General features: G+C 41.1%; 1 protein-coding gene across 1 annotated transcript in view; it reads right to left on the reverse strand.

The window, feature by feature from the left end:
* The window catches only part of NARF (nuclear prelamin A recognition factor), a 700,547-nt gene that overhangs the window by 573,249 nt on the left and 106,512 nt on the right, over window positions 1-20,786 (reverse strand). The window contains exon 2 of the mRNA XM_044085012.1: window positions 10,389-10,543. Coding sequence (XP_043940947.1) covers window positions 10,389-10,415 — 27 coding nt within the window. The 5' untranslated portion in view covers window positions 10,416-10,543. The remainder of the gene's footprint in view (window positions 1-10,388; window positions 10,544-20,786) is intronic.

The raw sequence follows: 20,786 nt of genomic DNA on the forward strand, positions 1-20,786 counted from the left end.
CCACCAAGGGGTCCGCTGGCGGAGACACCCAGGAAATAGATGGGCCTGTGCCAAAGGCCTCCAGGAACAATGACTCATCCCCTAAAGGTTTTGGGGCTGACCAACCTCCCCTCTGGCGGAGGTTCTCCATGATTTCTCCGAAGGAGACGTCTTCAGGATGTGACCTGGGGGGAACCTTTTCCATCATCTAAGTCAGTGTCCGTAGTCAGGGACTCGGGGGAGTCCAAGTGCCTCCTTTTGCACTTGTGCTTATGGTGGCCCTCTTCAGTGGGACTCCCTGAAGAGGATTCATGAGCTACAGGGGGATCCTCAGGGGAAATAACCTGGGGATCCTCTGGCACGGGCTGTCCTTGAGACAGGATGAAAGGAGTTGTTGCCAAATCCAGAGATGTCTGGGTGGAATCAGAGGGGATAGGCTGGGGTCTCAATCTCTGGGAGAGAACCCACTCCACCACTTCGAAGGCCGAAGGAGAGCGTACCTCCTTGGCACCCAGCAAGGAAGAAGCCCTCCCTGGATCCGAAGCAAGGACCGGAGCCATAGCATGGGTAGTCTGAAGTCAGAGAAAATAGGTCGGATCTGAAAGAGGAGGAGCCGAAGAATCCATTCCCTCGGGTCCAACTCCCTGTCCGCGGTTTCTGAGAGTCACTCGGCTCCGAACTAGTCGGATCCGAGGAGCTCAAGGTAACAGCTGGAGTAGAGGTTGGGGGAACTGTCGGCGCCGAGCTACCAGCTCCGAAAAATCTCAGATCCAAGAGCCCCGAAGCCGAAGTATGGATTGGGGAAGGAGAGATGGAGCGGAAAAAAGGCATGGAGGGCCCCCCTCCGGAGGGAGAGGGGCCCGGCAAGACTCGCATCTGTATTTGGGTCTGAATGAATCTCCGCATCATCCTGTCCATGTCTAAGTCTGACAAGCTCTGAGTCGATAGCAAAGAAGCCACCGACTCAGATCTGGCTGGTCTGCGCTGTGAGGGCGAGGAAGGCCTCGGATCCGAAGGTTCCAGCAGCTCCGGTGAAAAACTAAGAGATCGAAGCCATGGAGAAACTGGCTTCATGGACTTAGAAGGGGGACTAATGAAGAGCTACTTGTCCAGGGATCTCTTGCGAGGTCTATCCCTTTTCTTGTCCCTATCCTCCTTGCGCCTTTCTCTGTCCTGGTCTTTGTTCACTACACTGACTGTAGCTTTTTCCTTGCTTGACCCAGCATCAGAAGAAATGGGAGTTTGAGTCCCTGTCTGGGTGGGAGGTTGAGTAATGGGTACCGAGGCCGTGGCAGACTCCAGCATAGATGCAGGGAGAAGTCCTTTAGCTACCAATTTGGCCTTCTGATCCCTGAGGGCTCTAGGTTTGAACCCAGTGCAGATTGCACATTGTGTCGACAAATGTGACACTCCCAAACAAATAACACACAGAGTGTGACCATCAGCCGGGGAGGGCTTATGGCCACACTCGGTGCATTTCTTAAATACTGACTTTGGCTGATCAGCCATGGTCCTGCACCAAACACCACTACCTACAGGATCACCACACACAAAACACACGTAGGGGAAGGGCAGGCCTAACAACTACTCTACAGAGTTTTACAACAAAAAACTTTTTTTTTTTTTAACTAACCGACAAACAAGCGATATACCACTGGGGGAGGAAGGGAAACAACTAACTCATACACACTAAAGACAAAGTATTTTTAAACTTACTATCCCCGAGTTAAGAGCGAAGGAGACCACGATGCTCACTACTGGCGTGGCAAACGAGATCTGGGAGATGGCAGTGCACTATGGGTAAGGGGAAGAGCTTAGAGCAGATGCTAGAAAAAAAGTTGCCGGCTCGGATCAGATATGGATCCGAATAGCCACATGTTGCAGATAAAATGAAGTTAACTACTTCAGATCTGTAGATTATCGGCCTTTGGGAGTAACCAAATGCTTGGGGGTCTACATGTACTTCAGGGAGGAGTGCCCACAGAGCAATGAAGTGCATCACCTTCACTACAGAACTTCCGAGTTCTTTTACAGTGATATGGAAGGAGACTGCATAATGTAGGAGGGGGGAGATTGGTGTTAGCCCAACACATCAGAGACTTTGGAAAGTATGCCACACCTGTCACAAGAAATCTGGACAAAGCCAAAAAAAATAGGGGAATAAAGGCCCAAAAACAGTGTCAGGTTTTAAACATTGCTCTTACAAAGTTAGAAAGTTGCTAGAACAACATTTTTTGTTAACATGAAGTCTGAAACTCAAATGTAAGTTACTATTTAGAAAATTCAATCTTTAGCAATTTGCCAAAAAAAAATGAGGAACAGACCAAAAATATGAGTAAAAAATCTGGACATTCTAAGCAAATATGTACAGTTGAGAGGTATAGTGTGTACGCTTTCCCAACTTCCAAACAGAAAAACTTATTTTTTTCCCTTGTCTTGCCAGAGCCAGGTTAACATGTCATTAGTGTTTACTGTTACAGATTGACTGTTTCAGAAGCACAACTGAACTGAAGCCATGTAACTGAAGGCAGCATGTTTGAAGGCATTAAGATGACAGTCAGTGAAACCATGAAGATTCAAAAATACAAAATTGCATTAATGTATAAACACATGATCACAGCAACTTCCATAAATAGATACAGTAAATTATTTTAGCACAAATTAAAACCATGAGCAAATAACCTTCATGATGAAGTCCTGGCTTTGATCACATCCATTTCATGTTATCTACTGTAAGACTCTTGAGCAAGTCACTTTCCCAGACAGTGCTCTCAGGTTGCACACCCCCACCCCCACCCAGAGAGGCATTTAAAAACCATGCTGAAAAGTTATATGAATAAACTATCACATAATAATTTTCTTGGATGCTTAGTTTTATGAATGTTCAATTAGAGAGTGAAGCACAACAAATCCCCGAGAGTGCACTTTCATGTAAACTGCCAACTGTTAGTATTGCTCGGATGTTTAAGACCTTGGGCTATTAAAGCTTTCTCCAATAGTATTCAGTTTGGATCCCTGTCTCCACTTAAATACTGCAGCACTCCCAAGTTACTTACCTACAATGCCTGAGGATCTGCCCTGAAAAGCAGCACTTGTATCTAGCAGGATCACGCAGTTAATTAAGAGATAGAAAGCAGTCTGAAAAATGACCATCCCCCTTCTCTTTTAATGCAGAATTTTATAACACACCTAATTAAATGACACTTTTTGAATTTAAAATGACTGAATAGAATGGGTGAACTTACAACAATATACTTCTGGTTGTGTGGAACATGTCCTACAATGCCCCGAACCTGTTGCAATTCTGTGAGGTCAAACCTTACAGGCAGTAAAGTGGAGCCACTGCAGCTGTAGCATAATGATGAGCGTCAAACATTACACTGAGCCCACCATTCTACATTATGCCAAAGAATCGTGTTACATCAATTGCAGACAGGTTATTTTGCAGGAGACAGTCAAGACTGACTTGACTGATACGACAATGGAAGTCTGTCAGACCTAGGTGCAGTGAACTAGCTGCAGTTTACGTGTTACTGGTCAACAAGGACAATGGCTGAAAATGTGTTAGGAAAGGTCTATCTAAGGCAATGACAACCGGTATAACATCAGATGGTTAACCTCTTCAAAGAAAAAAAAAACACATGGTCTTCCTGTGAACCATCAAGGAATTACTTGTTATAGTCAGAAACAACAGAAGCAAAGTGGTCAGTAAAGCAATGCTTTGCCACCTGTGTACACACCAAGCAATGGCAACTATACAGTAGTAAATGACACCTTAAAATTTCCAACGAACACTAGCTTCTGTGCACATTATAGGTCAGAAAAAAAGTTAGTGTGAATTATAAATTTTAAATTTTCAATATAATTGTTAAACTGTATTTTAACTTTTTTAAAAAAAAACTCAGAATAAAGGAGGATACCATCACCTAGCAAAATAAAAGTTAATGCTGTGATGGACCTTTTATGCTCAAAATGTTCTTAAGTTAGGAACACTATTATTAATGGTTAGTAAATGTTTTATTTATTGCTGGAAAATATGAAAAAGTTCAGATTTTATGCAGACACACCCAACCAAATTCTGCTTTATCAAACAAATATAATTAAAACAATCATATAGTTGGTATGTATCTAAAACAATTAGAAAGGTGACTCCAGAATTAGCAGTCTACCACTGCTTATGTATCACCTCTTGATCTATATCCATCGTATCATCACACCCCACACTGAAATTAGCAAAGTGTTACCACAACGCAAGACATCTTAAAATCTAATTTGCTTACTGCTAATGCAAGAAATTCCTACTGCAATCAAAACAGCTATTACCACATTTGCGGATGTTCTTCAAATTACTGCTGTGTATTCACTCAAGACTGTCTCTATGTCAAACTACTGACAGCAAAATCTTCTGTTATTTAAGCAGATTAGTAAAGGAAAATGGCGGCCACGGTGGTGCAATGGTTAGCGTTGCCGCCTCACAGCAAGAGGTTCTCCGGTTCGATTCTTGGCTGGGGTGCTTTCTGTGCGGAGTCTGCATGTCCTTCCTGTGGTCGCGTGGCTTTCCTCCCAGTGCTCCGGTTTCCTCCCACATCCCAAAGACATGCAGTAGGTGGATTGGACACTCTAAATTGGCCCCAGGTGTGAGTGTGTGCATGTGTATGCCTTCTGTGGAAGGTTGGGCGCCGGGCTGGCAACTCGACACTGTAAAACCCCACTGCCAATCATGAGCGGATAGATGATCCGCTGTGGCGACCCCTAACCGGGAAAAGCCGAACGAAGAAGAAGTAGTAAAGGAAAATGGCAGTGTAATGAGAGAAAAAAATGTAAAAGGAGAAACAGAACTCAGGAAAAGATTATGAATAGTGCACTACAACACATACAAAAAAAGTAAAAAAAAAAAGACAGTGAAAGAATATGGAAAGTAAACAAGTTAACAGAAAAAGGGCATAAGAAGTTAGAAAAGGAGATTTCATTATATGATCTAGATAAAGTATCAAGACATGCAAATATATATCTGGCTGCAGCACTACTGGCAACACATTTTTTTTAAAGATTATGAATGAATTGTTAAATGAAGGTTTTATGTATAAATAAATAATTACATAGTTGAATACTTAAATTCACATGGAAGAAGGAAGCTAGAAAACAATTAAAAACCTGGAGACCGACAGTACTGAAGAATTATAGTTACACAATCTTTATGAAAATAAGAAATTTGAAACTAAAATGGAAAATATTATGGAAGATAGTATAAAGAGGAATGGTTGTCAAGAATTATTAATGACTGAGAAATTCTGGATGATGATATGAATAGAAAAGAAGTGAAAAATCATGAGACCTTAAGGCATTTGACACAGTTGGACATGAAATCAAGACAGGTAATAACGAAATAATATAAGTAAGAAAATTAGGAAATTTTGTCAAGAGTATAGTAATAATAAAGTAAAACTACTTGTAATTGGCTAGTTAAGCCAAGAGGTACATATGAAGAGTGGTGTAAGACAAGGGTGCCCCATGACCTGTATGGTCTTTGCATTAGCTATGACTTGGACAGCATGTGAAATAAATTACAAAATGAAGGCGGCAAGGTATTGAACACCTGAAGGGTTAAGAACTCCAGTTCCATTAACATATGCAGATGACATTATGATAATTAACTACAAAAAAACAAAATTTGGATAAAAGTAATAATTTGCATTAATGAATGTCTAGAGCTGATACGGATGGCTTTAAATAAAGAAAAAGGCAAAGGTTTAGATATTCTAAAGATAGGCAGTATATATTTTACAATGAATGAAATTTATGTGTTGGTATAAAATTTGGGAATAAGAATGCATGGGAAAATGTTAGAAGAAATAAAACAAATGTCTGCTCTAGAGAACATGTAAATTATCATTTAGAAAAAAAGGAGTATTTGATAAATTCAGTAGTAGATAGGAAAGCAGCTTACTCAGCAAGTGTATTCAAGATGCCAAAATTTGAAAAGGAATTATTGCAGATAAAATTTTCAGTTATTAATTCAATAAATAAATAAATAAAGGTGTTCTATATTAAACCCAATAATGTAAACAAAGAGGAAGGAGGTTAGAGTCAATTAACCCAGTGGTACATGCTGCTTCATTAATTTGTACAAAGCGTTAAACTGAAAAAACGAGAAAAAAAACGAGAGATTAGTACTAACCATCAAGTATGATAATTTTTGGAGTATGGTATAAAAAAAAAAAAAAAAGAGTAAGAGTATAAACATGTAGAAATAAAATGTTGCCGAGAAAAAATATTTTTGTGGAAAATAAAAACTGATGACAAAAGTATGGTAAAAAATGTAATAAAAAATGCCATGGGGAAATCTAAACAAATGAAAAAATTAAAGTTATTAAAAGGCAAATAGTGTAATCAAAAAAGTAGGTGATGAAAATATTTTTGTGGAAACTGGTATTACATGAATCACCAGCAAAAGGAAATATTCCATACAAAAAGAAAAGTGATAGGATAAGGTTTATAACTTTCAAGAAGAAACTACTGAACTGTGTTTTTGAAATGTAAAAAAATAAAAAAAACTTATGGGGGAAAAACTATGCAAAGAAGAGTTTTTTCAAAGATATAAAAGAAGTCGATAAAATAAAGGTGCCCATAGCTACGCCATCTTGTTGCAAATAGCACTGTGAATCAAAATAAAAAATATTATTCTCAAGTACCACTTCCAAAAACAACAACAACAAATCCATAATAGAGCGACTAAGCGCAGTATATCGTTGTATATAGTCATGGACCCTCTGAACCCCTTCCTTATTAGGAATGACTGTAAAGAGTGACTGGACGTCCACAGTAACATAGGTTCATAGGTTGGTACTAGGCTATCGGCCCTAAGGCCTATGCAAGCCTAGCCATAACAATTCCCTGGAAATTTCTTCCCATAATATTTACTTCTCTGGGCCCCTGTCTAGCAGGGCGACTGACATGTTCCCGGGGTGAATTTCCTATCTCCCATCCAATCATCAAGTTCCTTTTGAAGAAGGCCAATGAGGCACTCTGCTTGACATGTATGGGCAGTCTATTCCAGAGTACGGGGAGTCTCTGGGTCAGGGAACCTATCCCTCCAGCATGTTTTGCTCATTGTGATAAGGTTTAGATCCCTGGAGCGTGTGGCTCTGAGGGATTGGGATTTCTGTAAGTGGAGCATGTCCAACAGCTCAGGGTTTGACATGGCCTTGTATGTTAAGCAGAGATCGCCTCCGAGTAGACGATATGCCACAGAGTATAGCTGGAGGTTTTTTTTAGACTGTCAGCATATGGCATCTGCTTTAGGCTTGTGATTCTTTTAGTGAGGTATTTCTGTGGCCTTTCCAGCTGTTGCAGATGTCTTGTGAGGTACATACCAAATGGGGCATTATACTCTATAATGGGTCTAATGAGGGATGAGTACAGTGGGACAATGACCTCTTTTTCTGGATGAAAAGCCCTTAGTGATGAGGTGTGCCACACAGAAGGATTTCCTGACTGTTGTGGTGATGTGGTTATCAAAAGTAAGACCACTGTCTACTTGTGTCCCCAAGTCTCTCATCACACTTTCGATGTTTAGTGTCCTGCCACCTATGTGGTAGTTCATGGGTACATGTTTTTTCCAAAGGGGATAACTATACATTCCTTGGCATTAAGCTTGAGCCCATGGCTCTGGCACCAGGCATCTGTTTCTGTAAGGCCCTTCTGTAGAATATCCACATCATTTGGGGATTCAATAATGGCTCCCAGTTTGCAGTCATCTGCAAACTTTGCTAGCCTGAGTCCCTTAGTGTTGGCCTGTACTTCAGAGAAGTAGATGCCAAACAAGAGTGGTCCCAGGACTGAACCCTGAGGTACTCCACTTGTCACTTGTCTGGAGCTGGATTTGGAGTCGGCTACTTTTACAGTCTGGGTTCTGTTACTAAGCCAGTTGGCAACCTATCGAGTGACGTATGGATTTATGCCCAGCTTAGTAAGCTTATCTATGACTCCAGAGTGGAGGGATGGTGTCGAAGGCCTTGGCGAGGTCCAGATAGGCTGTGTGGACCGCCTTACCCTCGTCCACAGCTCTGGAGACCGATTCGAAGAAGTCAATCATATTCAGGAGACAAGATCGGCCCTTCACAAACCCAAACTGGGTGTGGTCCAGTGTTTGAAGGTTGCCAATGTCTTTGTTTATAAGTTCCATGATAATGCGTTCCATGCCCTTGCAGATCAGGCTTGGAAGACCGATGGGATGGTAGTTCCAATAAATAACATAAATCAACAGGAACTTCTTTCATATATTTATATAAATCCAACAGAAATTGTTTGGTATTCCTCAATATATTCTCATTTGCATTGACAAGTCGAAGAAACTTCTCCACATAAATGGAAAATGGCTCAGTAGACCACCCTCTACCTGAAACAATAGGCCTCATCGGTGGCTATCTCCCATCATTATATATTTTGGGGAGGCCCTGAATCACAGGTACGAGGGGGTCATTGACAGTGAGATATTCAAAAAGCTCTTCAGTAATAATAAGGCTCTTAAATAGGACTTCAAGCATATCACAGATTCTCTGTACATGTAGCCCTACTGTATCACACTCAATGGGGCAATAAAACCTCTCATCTCCCAACATCCGCTTCATGGATTCATCATAAAATGTATAATCAATTACTACAAGACATTCTCCTTTATCAGCTGGTCTAATTGCTAGAGCGGAGTCATTCCGAAGGCCTATCAGGCTGTGTGGGGTGCTCAGAGCATTCACTCCTTAGGAGTTCTTGTTTTTTGCTTTCAACCTTAAACCGTACTTCATAAAGAAGAAAATGGTCAGATGTCAATGTTGAAAATCTGATGCATGACACACAATAAATGAAGCATCCAATATTTTAACCTACCAGCTTTCATACAGCTTCTTATCAGACAAATGTCATTTTAGAGAGACTGGTTAAATTTTAATCACACATTTTAATAAATTGGACATTTACAACAACATATACCAACCTGGCAATTTTAACAGCTGCAGCTATTAAACAATTTCCGAACCAACCAGTTCAATCTGTACACTGCATAATGTTTTGGAAACACTGAGACAGCTACAAGACAAGCCATAACATGATTCACAATGTCCCCAAATGACCTCACTAAAAGAACAGTAAACAGCATGATAAGAAAGGAAGGGCACAAAAACATGTTTTACAACAGCTGGTCAGCTGTTCTTTCGTTTCCTAGAAGTGATACGAGGACAAATTCAACATGTCAGAAACCAAGACACCCTCAATTTCTATTAAACTTTTAGAAATAAAGTTACATGTATACAACGGACGATAACTGCTATTAAAGTGTAATTTGGATAATAATCAGATGTCAAACTTCAAATGCAGAACACAGTGCTAGAAATACAAATTTAAGGTACACCTAAAACTGTCCTGCAAAGTACCACCTCTTAACTGACACCTTCAAAATTCATTTTAGCTCATAACCAAGTTTTAATATATTTTAAACTTGTTTAGCACACAACATAAGAAAACTAAAAGTATCCTTAGAGTGAAACTTAGTAATTTACACAAATACAATACTTTTATCTCTTTTCATTAATACAGTTCTGTTACAGTATGACATCCGTATGCAATGCAAATCATAACTTAATACCAGTTCAAATCGAATACAAAAGAAGACCATGCCCAGTGGGACTAATCCTGTCGAGAAAAAGTAAATAAAATAAAAATAAATACTGACATCCACTCCTGCATCACAATGCTTTTAAGAAAGTCTCACAATAACAAGCTCACATTCTCTCTAAATTTGTTTGTTACTAGTTTCCGTTTCAGTATCTCTGCTTGAAAAGAAAAATGTTAGTATGTACACAACTGCATTCAGTTTTTAATCTGGATATCAAAACTACATTTTCCTGCAGTTCAACTACATTTTCAAAACAACCTCACATAAGAGGCACAGTAGACCCAATTGGCTACCTCTCAAAGCAAAGTACAGAGCAGGGGGTAAAGGCAGATGAGCCAGGAAATGGATCTACACACTGCCTTTCCCTTCGAATTCACCCAAGCAAGTACATGGCAGTGAAACTATAGCAGTTAGCCAAAAAATGTATGCATCCATATTCAGCTGCAGTCCTGCTTTTCATTTATTATAAAAGAAAAAAATCCATAAAACCTACGCTCTACAGCATCTAAAAGCTTCCAGATTGATCCCTGTAAACAACTGAAACAGATTTCTTAAGTAATTAACAATTACACAATGATGGACAGGACTATTGTTAAAGCAATGAAAACTGTCAACAACTAACAGTACTACTGGCTTTTGAAGAGTTAACTTCTGAGCAAGTTGCTCTGCTATATTTTAGTAGTCAGAATGCCTTGAAGGTTAAAACGTGGAAGCAGAAGTTCCAAATTAGTCAGTCACTTACTGTCTTTGTGCAATTTTCACACTTCATTTGTATTTCTCAAGCAGTTCAGGCTGTTGATTTTAAACGTCGGCCCCTACTAGATTCTTGATCCTTTTATTCCTGTCTACCACACAGACAGATGGTCCCCTTCCTTTTCTTCTGTCAGCTATTAACTGCTAAGGAAAGGAGATCAGGAACAAAGGTTACAAAAAATAAACTGCAAAGAATTCAAAAGACAAACCGCATTTGAATAACTAAATGCAACAGAAAGGGTAGCACAATTTCTGAACTAATCCCTCTTAAAACTTCTGTTAAAAGCATCAGGAACACAAATACTGCATTGAGAACTGACAAAAATATAGTGCCTGCATTTAGTTTCACTTAGCACTAGGAAACTTCTGTGTAAGAAAGTGAAACTGAAGGTGAATCATCATAAACTCCACAAATGCCTCTTAGAAGTACTTCATCGTGAGGAACTGTTCTTCATTTTTAGACTTAAACTCAATGTTCTACACTCTTCCATATCAAAAGGGCTTGTTACATAAAATAAATATCCACTGTAAAAACAGTGAATCATTTTAAGCTATCAAAAGAACCTAGAGTTATGAAATCAGAGGTTTAACAATGCTGTGAGCTTCCTAGTTGAACCTTCTATTGTGTTCCACGTTTTGTCCATTTATTCCACATTATGACAGATAATGTTACACATTTTGGACAACCACAATTAAAAAAAAAATAAAAGAATAAATGTCCCCCACTTCTTAAACATAGATTTTATAGCCAGTCATGGGGACACACACAAGAAGAGGTCAGAGGCCAATGACTTACATGAGGAGACAGGAAGTGCTATCACACACAGAGCAGGTGTAGGTCTTAACTTCTGTATTTAAGAATGTGCAACCAAAACTAATGGCGGACAAATGCCCTAAATCATTGACAGTTTTTCAATTTTGCCCCAGACTTACAAAATTAAGGTTGGGGAAAATTTAAAGGAACAAGACAGGTTTTGCATTCATGTGCACCTTCTGAAGAATAAAATATGTGTGTAACTGTAATGTCTTGCATTATTTACTGGCTGTAATCCTCAGTAACTTATCAGACAATCAACTGAAGGAGAGCTGACGGCTAAGCCAGCAGAAACATTTAAGGCACTGAGAAATCACTCTCATATGTAGCATTGGTGCTACAGGAATTAGTTTACATTTTAAATTATTTAGACAGTACAAATTTGATACAGCTAAGAAACCGGTTCAACTTACAAATAAGAAAGAGGAGTTGTACAGTTTACCACCAGAGATGTATGGGTGAGAATCTGTTTAAACAGAAAAACGAGTTGTTGGGGAAAACGTAGAAAGTAAAACTGCAGCAGCAAAAACAATTTTGCAGTCTGTATTTCACATATGCATTAAAATTCTACCTCACCTTTAATTACCAGCTAAGTCACCTGTACACAAACAGGGTTTCTACTGCTGAACGATGCAAATACTGCTTACACAGTTTCTCAGTTGAACATGAAATACACCAGTGGGTTCAGTGCTCTTCTTGCTGCAAAGGTTGAAACATTGAGTCATTTTAAATTTCACTGCACCAACCCTGCATTCTCCGTCCTAGCACCAAAACTATGGGACTTCATTTTTCTCAGAGACATGCAAAAGTGCTTGGGCTTCAGACAACAGCTCAAGAAATACCTCTTAACCCAAACAAAGTGCAGCTGCCCTCACACAAGGCCACAGTACATAAAGCCTGCAGCTCTCTGACACACCCTTTTATCCCCATGTCATCCTTCCTTACCTCATCTCGTTATCCCCTCACTCTCATACACCTTACATTTCTCATCTCTCACGCTTCTCTCCTCTTCCCTCTGCATGCCTCTCATCATTTCATGCCTCTCTTACCATTTCCGTCTTCTCCCCCTGGTATCCTGTCCTGCAATTATTCACACTTGCCTCTTCTAATGTCTTCATACCTCTCTATATTATGATATGATGCTATCCTTGTAGCATAAGCCATCTCGTTCATTATGCTTACATTTTACCTATACAGCTCTGCTAAACATATTCCATCTTTTCCAGACATTTTTAACATTGTAAACGGTTTTGTGAACTAAATGTAGTAGCATATGCTTGCATCTTTAAATATGTATGCGTTTTTAAACATATCCTTATATCTGTAAATATGTTTTGTTTGTTTCTTATGGGATCCTATTCACCTGGGCTGTACCAACAAATGGTCCAATGAGATCAGTGCACTACCACAGTAAACAAATCTAAATAAATTTCTTCTGAATTCAGACAATTTTAAGGCACACCTACAAAGAATGCATCTGCTTTTGAGATACAGGCTGGCATGGTAGGCACCCACTGATGTTTTAGTTGACAACAGAGAAACTTGTAAAAAGTACAGTTGTGTACACTTACTATAAAATGTAGATGTTAGAGTGCATTCACTGTTGCAGTCGTCACACTTGAGTTATCTGCCTGCAAGTAGCCCTCAGTCGGCCTGAATACCAGAGTCTTAGGATTTCTGCATCAGTTGCTGTCGCTTCTTCCATGACGTCAGGTCGTCAGGGGGTATAAAACAGGCAGCCGACGCCATTACATCAGTTTTTCTTGCCCTAAATGTCAGGAGCCCCCAAATAGGAAGCCAGTATATGGTGGGGAACACCACCAGTAAAAAGTAAATACCAATGCCATTAGGAATGGCCACAGAGAGGAGAGGTAGAAAGACAGAGAAAGCCAGGGGGCTGGAGGGAGGGAAACCAGGACTGCAACAGTGAATACACTCGAACATCTACATTTATGGTAAGTGTACACAACTGTACAATGTTCTTCGTGTTTCATTGTTGCAGTCAATCACACTTGGGTCGATTCCCAAAGCTGAGAAAGGGTGGAGGCGGTCAAGAAGTGTTAGGGCTGGCTAGTATACCTTGCAAGACTGCTGTAGCAAATCCAGCTCTGGATTTAGAAAAGATTGGTAAGTGGTAATGCTTGGTGAAGGTGTGAACAGAACGCCAGGTTGCAGCTTCCAGAATGTCCCTGGTAGGGACTCCCCTGAGAAATGCTGTAGAGGTGGAAGTCGCCCTAGTGGGATGTGGTCTGATCCCCTGTGGGGTAGGTTTTCCATGGTGCTTGTAGCAGAAATGGATACCATGTGCTATCCATTTGGAAATAGTTTGCTTTGAAATGGCCTTACCCTTTGCCCCTGTAGCAAAGCTGACTAGCAGCTGGTCAGATTTTCTGAAAGGTTTAATCCCATCAGGGTAGAACCTGAGCTGTTATGTGCACATCCAAGTAGTGCAGGATCCTTACCCCTTTATTCTGAGGGTTAGGGAAGAAGGTTGGCAAATGGATGGATTGATTTAGAGCCACACTGGACACCACCTTAGGCATAAAGGACGGGTTAGTCCTGAGGGAAACCCTGTTAGCATGGAAAATAATGAAGGGTTCCACAGCCATTAGTGCGTGTAACTCACGATACTCTTCTTGCTGAAGTTATGGATAAAAGCAAGGATGTTTTTCAAGAGAGGAATTTTAACTCTGCTGAAGCTGCAGGTTCAAAAGGGGAATGCGTGAGCTTTTCCAGTAGAAAGTTAAGGTCCCAGGCAGGGGTGGGAACTCTCCTAGGGGGCCTTAAGTTGTTAGCCCCTCTCAGGAACCGTTTGATGAGAGGGTGAGAAAAAAGGAGGTGGCTCAGTATTATAATGAGTTGAGATGGCAGAGGCATGAATCTTAATGGAGGAGAAGGATAGGCCTCAGATAGGCCTCTGTGGAGTAGCTCTGCTTGGTAATCCAGGATCAGAGGTAAGGAGGACACTGCTGTGCCCTTCCCTCGAGACCGATTCCAAGAACAGTATCTTTTCCACTTTTCAGCATAGGATTTCCTAGTACTAGGCCTTCTGGCTTCAAGAATGACGTCCAGCACCTGTTTGCTGAGGGTTGCTAGTGGTCTATTCAAGGGATAAGCCAGACTGCAAGGTTTAGAGATTGCAACTGTGGATGAAAAATCTGTCCCTCCTGCTGGGACAGTAGGGTAGGAGACTGGTGAAGGTGCCAGGGTTGCACTGTTGTCAGATTGTGCAAGGGTGGGTACCAGTGCTAGCGGTGGCCAGTCTGGGGCAATAAGAATTGCCCTTGGCCTGTCCTGCTTTATCTTGAGTACTACTTTTGAGAGGAGGAGCAGTGGGGGGAAAGGCATAAACTGAGAGGTTTTCCCATTGAAAAGGATAGGGCATCCACCTTCCAGGCCCTGCTGTGAAGGTTTCTGGTGCAGAATTTGCTCAACTGGTAGTTCTTGGGGGAGGCAAATTGGTCCACCTCTAGTGTCCCCCACCTCTGGATCAGAAGATTGAAGGTGTTGGGCTCCAATTTCCACTCATGTGGGTCTAGGAGATTTCTGCTTAAGTCGTCTGCCAGTGAATTTTGTTTGCCTGGCAGGAATTGAGCTTGTAGATGCACTTGGTTGCTCAAGGCTATGTTCCACAAGGCCACGGCTAACCTGCAGAGTGGGTAAGAATGGGTTCCTCCCTGCTTGTTTATGTACCACAAAACTGTGGTGTTGTCTTGTTTTTATAAGCAGTTGTCCTGGAAGAATTAGGTATCTGAAGGCTGTCAGAGCATTCTGTACAGCTAGCATCTCTTTTTGATTGATGTGCAGGAAACTCTGGGCTGGGCTACAGTGGCCCTGAATACATTTGCCTGCCATGTGAACCCCCCCATGCATAGTCTGATGCGTCTGTTGTCAGGGTTTAGGTGGTGAGGGGTTGAGTGAAAAGCAGTCCCTTGTTGTGGTTGCATGCTTCTGCCCAGCAAAGGAACTCTATCCTTAGACAAGGTATGATTGGAATCACTGTTTCCAGGTCCTGAGAATGTTGGCACCAAAGACTTTTTAAGTACCATTGAAGTTTCCTCATATGCAGTCTTGCACATGGAATTAGCAGAATACAGGAGGCCATGAACCCTAAGGCTTGTAGTATTTTTCTTGCAGATAGCTGGGTTCTGGTGGCCATTTGTTTGAAGCAGTTTGTCAGATAGACCTGTTTTTCTGAAGTGAGAAATGCAATCTGGGAAGTTGTGTCCAAGCTTGCTCCCAGGAATACAATCTTTTGACTGGGCACCAGTTGTGATTTATTTTCGTTGATGGTGTACCCCAAAGAAGTGAGAAGGCTTTTTATAAATGCCAGGTGCTGAAGTAGCAATTCCTGACTTTCCGCCTGAATCAGGCAGCCATACAAGTATGGGAAAATTTGGATATTTCTCTGCCTGCAGTATGCAATGGCTGGAGCCAGGCACTTTGTGAATACTCTGGGCGCAGTAGATAAGCCAAAGGCAAGTGCAGAGAACAGATGCCTGCCCTGAAGCGTAGATATTTTCTGCACGACTCCCTTATGGGGATGTGCGGATAAGCTTCTTTTAAGTCTAGAGTGACTAACCAGGCATCCTTGGCTAGCATAGGGAGAAGGTGTTGCAAGGTAAGCATCTTGAATTTTGGGACCACCAGAAAGGTGTTGAGAGCTGATAGATCCAAGATTGGGTGCCAAGAGCCTTCTTTTCTGGGCACCAGGAAAAGTCTGGAGTAGAAACCCTGCCCACTTTGTTCTACTGGAACAGGTTGAATAGCTCTGATATTGAACAGGGAAAGTACTCGCTTTTGAGCCTCTGCCCACTGGTTTAGAGGTAGGTCTGGAAACCCGCTTGGGGTTGGCAGTGTATGAAAGTAGAATCTGTACTCCTGGGATACAATGTTTAGACCCATCTGTCCTGAGTAAAAGACATCCAGTTTTTTGCATGAAGGGCAAGCTTTCCTGCTAGGGGCACAAGTAATTGGGCAGGGCTGGGCAGGATAATTGACAAGTCATTGTGACCTTTTTCCATAAGGGGGGCGTCTTACCACTCCCTGTTTTAGAGGTGGGGGTACTCCATTGTTTAGATCTCTGCATACCCTGAGACTGTAGTCTGGGTGGCCTGTTTCCCTGGGTTTGGCCTGCGAAGGCCTAGAAGGGGCTGGAAAGGACCAGTTTTTAGAAGGCCAATGTCTACTGAATCAAGGTGGTTGTACTTCTTACAACAGTTTGCATAGATTTTGCTTTTTCTTCCAGCTTTTTAAGAACCTCTTCTGCTTTGGTGCCAAATAAACGGTCCTTATTTAAAGGACTGTCTAGTAATATGGATTTGACATGATCTGGCAAGGTTTGTTCCTTCAGCCAAGCATGCCTTCTCAGTACAGACCCAGTGACTGCAGCCCTGCAAGATGCTTCTACAGCATTGAAGCCACATTGCAAAGTATGCTTACCAACTTGGTCTGCAGAATGCATTAGCTCTTGTAAATCTTTATCTTCTGCACAATCTGGAAGTAACACCATTTTTTTGTTTAATTGGTTCCAGAATATGGTGCTGGTACTTCAACATGTGGAACTGGCAATTCAATGCCCTGATGGCAAGAGTTGCAGAGGTATATACCTTCGTACCCCATTTGTCTAAAGCTCTGGAATCCCTGTCTGAAGGGGTAGGATTTTTGGCTGTAGTAGCCTTAACACCTTTAGGTCCCTGGAAAATGGTTTCTGGATCCGCAGTAGGATTCTTGAAGAGAAATTTGTGGGAATCCGGTACTCTGTAGTACCTGTCAGGTTTCCTAGAAGGCAGGGGTAAAGTATCTGGAGTAAGACTGGATTCCATAAAAACTTCATCTACAACATCCAGGACAGGGGGTATAGCTAGCGACCTGTGCTGAAGCAACTCTAACAATTCTCTTGAGTCTCATTTTGGACTGAAGGTAGTCTTGGCATTCCCAGTGGAAATGCTCTCTTAAAGTAAAAGTATGCAAGGTTTCAGCAAAAGAAAAATCCTCTGGAGGTGAGGCAGAGGGAATGGATTCCTCTGCATCTAAATCCTCATAAGTTGATAAGGGCATGTCCTAATAATCAAAAGTAATCCGACTCCTGGTCTGTAGAATCAGAATGAAACTCAGTTCTTTGTCTCTTAGCAGGAAAAGGCTGGCTTCCCCTAATTAGGGTAATAAGGTATTCAGCCATTCTAAGCATTTGTTTTTGTGGCATGGGAGCTTGAGCATGTGCTTTGGTCGTCGGTCTTCCAAGTGTAGTGCACACTCTGGGCCTTAGAAACTCTGTAGTTTTAGCTAAAAACGAAGTTGTTGGTTTAATTCGAACATTGGTAGGTCGGAATACACTCTCAGAAGCCGGTGCCTGCACAGTGGCTCCAGACCAATCTAAGGTAGAGACATCCGCAGGTTCCATAGTCGAAACATCATCTCGTGGCATACCAGACTCCGAATGGTTCTCAGCAGAGGCCTGCGAATCTGTAGAAGCGGGCATCAGGGGCTGCTTTGGGATTCTACCCAAGTGTGATGACTACAGCAGTGTAACACGATGAACATAGTACAGTTTTGTACCTACCATAAATGTAGATGTTCGAGTGTTCACACTGCTGCAGTCCAGGTTACCCTCCCTCCATCCCCTCTGAAATATCTGGACTTATCCATACCTTTCTGTCCTATACAACCTTTGGGGTGTATTTGCTGGTAACTGAAGGTATTGTTTTTATTTTATATGTATATTTTTGATTAGCAATATGTATTGCCTACCTACTTGAGGGCACCTGACATCTGGGGCAAGAAAAACTGAAGAAAATGGCATTGGCTGCATGTTATATACCCCTGGTGCACTAACGTCAGGGAAGAAGTGACAGCAACCGACGCCGGACCAAGACTTTGGAATTCGGGCCGACTGCGGGATCGCCTGACGGCAGGATAACCCAAGTGTGATGACTGCAGCAGTGTAACATGATGAACATCTAAAAGCGAGGGACGTCATGGTCTGGGCCTAAACAGGTGACCCAGTAAAAATGAAAATCTCTGTGAGGTACTTGCTTTTCACAGGCAAGACAATTGTTAACTTTTTCTGACATTGGTTAGAGCAAGATAAAAGGATCCCCAACGAGGTACTTAGCTTTAGAAGACTTCAGGATTACAAACTCGAAAACGAAAAGGTGAACTGCTTCGGGCTCTCGCTCGGCAAGAAAGACGGATGTAATGGCGTCGGCTGCCTGTTTTATACCAGACGACCTGACGTCATGGAAGAAGCAACAGCAACCGATGGAGAAATCCTAAGACTCTGGCATACGGGCCGACTGAGGGGAAGATATTCCAAGTGTGATGACTGCAACAGTGGAGCACGAAGAACATCTCTGGGCTACTGAAACTTTCATTCTATGTAATTCTTTTGTAAATGCTTTCTTTCCTTGTGCATCATACTGTGTGCTCTTAGACTTAATATCTTCTACTAAACATCCAAATGTTAGTTTATGTTGTGTACTGTATTTCTTGAATGTTATTTAAATTACAGCTGGGTTACGACTGAAAAGGGTCAGGAGACCATCTCATCCACCCAGTGAAAAATAAATAAGTTAAATCAGAAATCCCTTCTATATCTCACAATTATTTGCAAAAGGCATCTCATTTAAAACAAACAAAAATTATATATTTATATATATATATATATATATATATATATATATATATATATATATATATATATATACACACACACACACACACACATACATATGCATGTGTGTACATACATACACACATATATATATATATATATATATATATATATATGTATGTATGTATGTATATGTATAAAATTACCCTGTACTCTTCCCCATGTTAGGCCCATTACAGAATCAAGAGTCGATTATCCAAACTAATTGGGACCTAGGGTAGTTCAGATAATCAAACACATATTGAACTGGATAAAAAACGTCTAAAATCTTGTGTTTTCTGCATGCTGGGAATACACTTAACCATTCAGTGATTCCAGTGAACAATAAAGAATATTTTTCACACAAGAGTGGGCTAGAAGCTCAAAAAACATGCATAAGCAAATACTTATAACATTTACATATTCAGGCTTTATGATTTTTCTTACCCAAAACCTTTGCAAGGCTATGTTCGGATAATTGACATTTCAGAAACTCTGCGTTCAGACAATCAACTCACTACTGTATTTCAGTAGGCACATCAAAAAACTCAAAAAATGCAGAGGTTCATAACAAAAAAAAGGACTAAAAAAATCTTAAGTCAATAGGCTAGGTTGGAACTGCTGCCCCTGTACTCAGTGTATTATAGGCTCCCCTTGCATGTCAAGCAATGTCACTCCATGCTGGCCTTCAAAACATAGTTTAGGTAAATGACAAGCGCCTTAAAATACACTTCAGGGCTCAGAGGTCTTGCCCTCCTTGAAAATGCTGGCAGAGTCTGAGAATGGGTTTTGGCCAGGTATACGTGGCTTCTGGTCAAATACTATATTGAAATCATAGTATTACTTAGCATTTGGTAACAGAAAGTGATCATACACATTTATGTAGCTTTTTCTCACATGCATAAACAAAAATTATGCATGCTCTCCTGTCTGAGGTCCAGTATTATAAGCTCCGACTACAGTGCTGACAACAGTAATACAACTACATTGGAATTTTCTGCCACATTGCATTTTCCCAGGCTCCAAACTCTGCCTCCAAGCTCCCGTAACGTTTAGCCCTTCCAGAAAAATCACACATTCTTCCACAGCAAAAAGTTTTGCAAAGAAAAATATGGAGGAGAGAGGGCCGGATGTATTCTGCAATAATAAATTCTTTAAACAGAAAAAAAAATATTACAGAAAAATAGAACATTATAAAAGAGAAAGGAGAGCACGGTATATCCTGCAGCCAGAGATTCTTCTCAGAAATACAGTACAATGGTGGTGAATACCAATCATTTTCTGATACTGAAAAACTCTGGCATCAAGAGTGACAGGACACAGCCACCAACTGTATGCTCTTGGGAGGACATCCCACTGACCTTGATGGAAGATAAAATTTGGAAGCCACACCCATTCTGTACTTTATGAAGGCATGGTGGGAGGACTGAAAAGATGCCATGCAAGTGTAACCCTAGGAGATATCAGAGCAGAAATGAGTGCAGACAGAAACCACCCTGTTGAAGCCGGCCTTGGGATCACCTGAACAGTAGTCTCATAGCCATCATAGAAAAAGTCAAAGCAGTTTGACAGCTAGATGAAGTCACTTACAACCACCTTTCTTTAGTCACTTTCGTATTTTCTTTGACTTAGGAGACAACATAAAATTGACTATCCTTCTTAAAACACCATTCTGCCCTCTACACATAATATCAATGTTATCTATGAACATCCACAGTATGAAGAAGCTGTTCTCAGGACAGGGATACTAGGGGAAAATAAAAGACAAAAAAGACCTTGATAGACAATAAAGGTTATACTCAGTTACCATCTCAAGCATACAGGATGAGTTAGTACTCACGGAAACCGTATCATTATTTGATTTCGGCACCATGTCTGATAATTAGTAAACATTTCAGAACTTCAGACATTAAACAGAAATC

Source organism: Protopterus annectens, chromosome 10.part0 (genome assembly GCF_019279795.1).
Source record: "Protopterus annectens isolate FY-2018-M chromosome 10.part0, PAN1.0, whole genome shotgun sequence".
Lineage (NCBI taxonomy): Eukaryota > Metazoa > Chordata > Ceratodontiformes > Protopteridae > Protopterus > Protopterus annectens.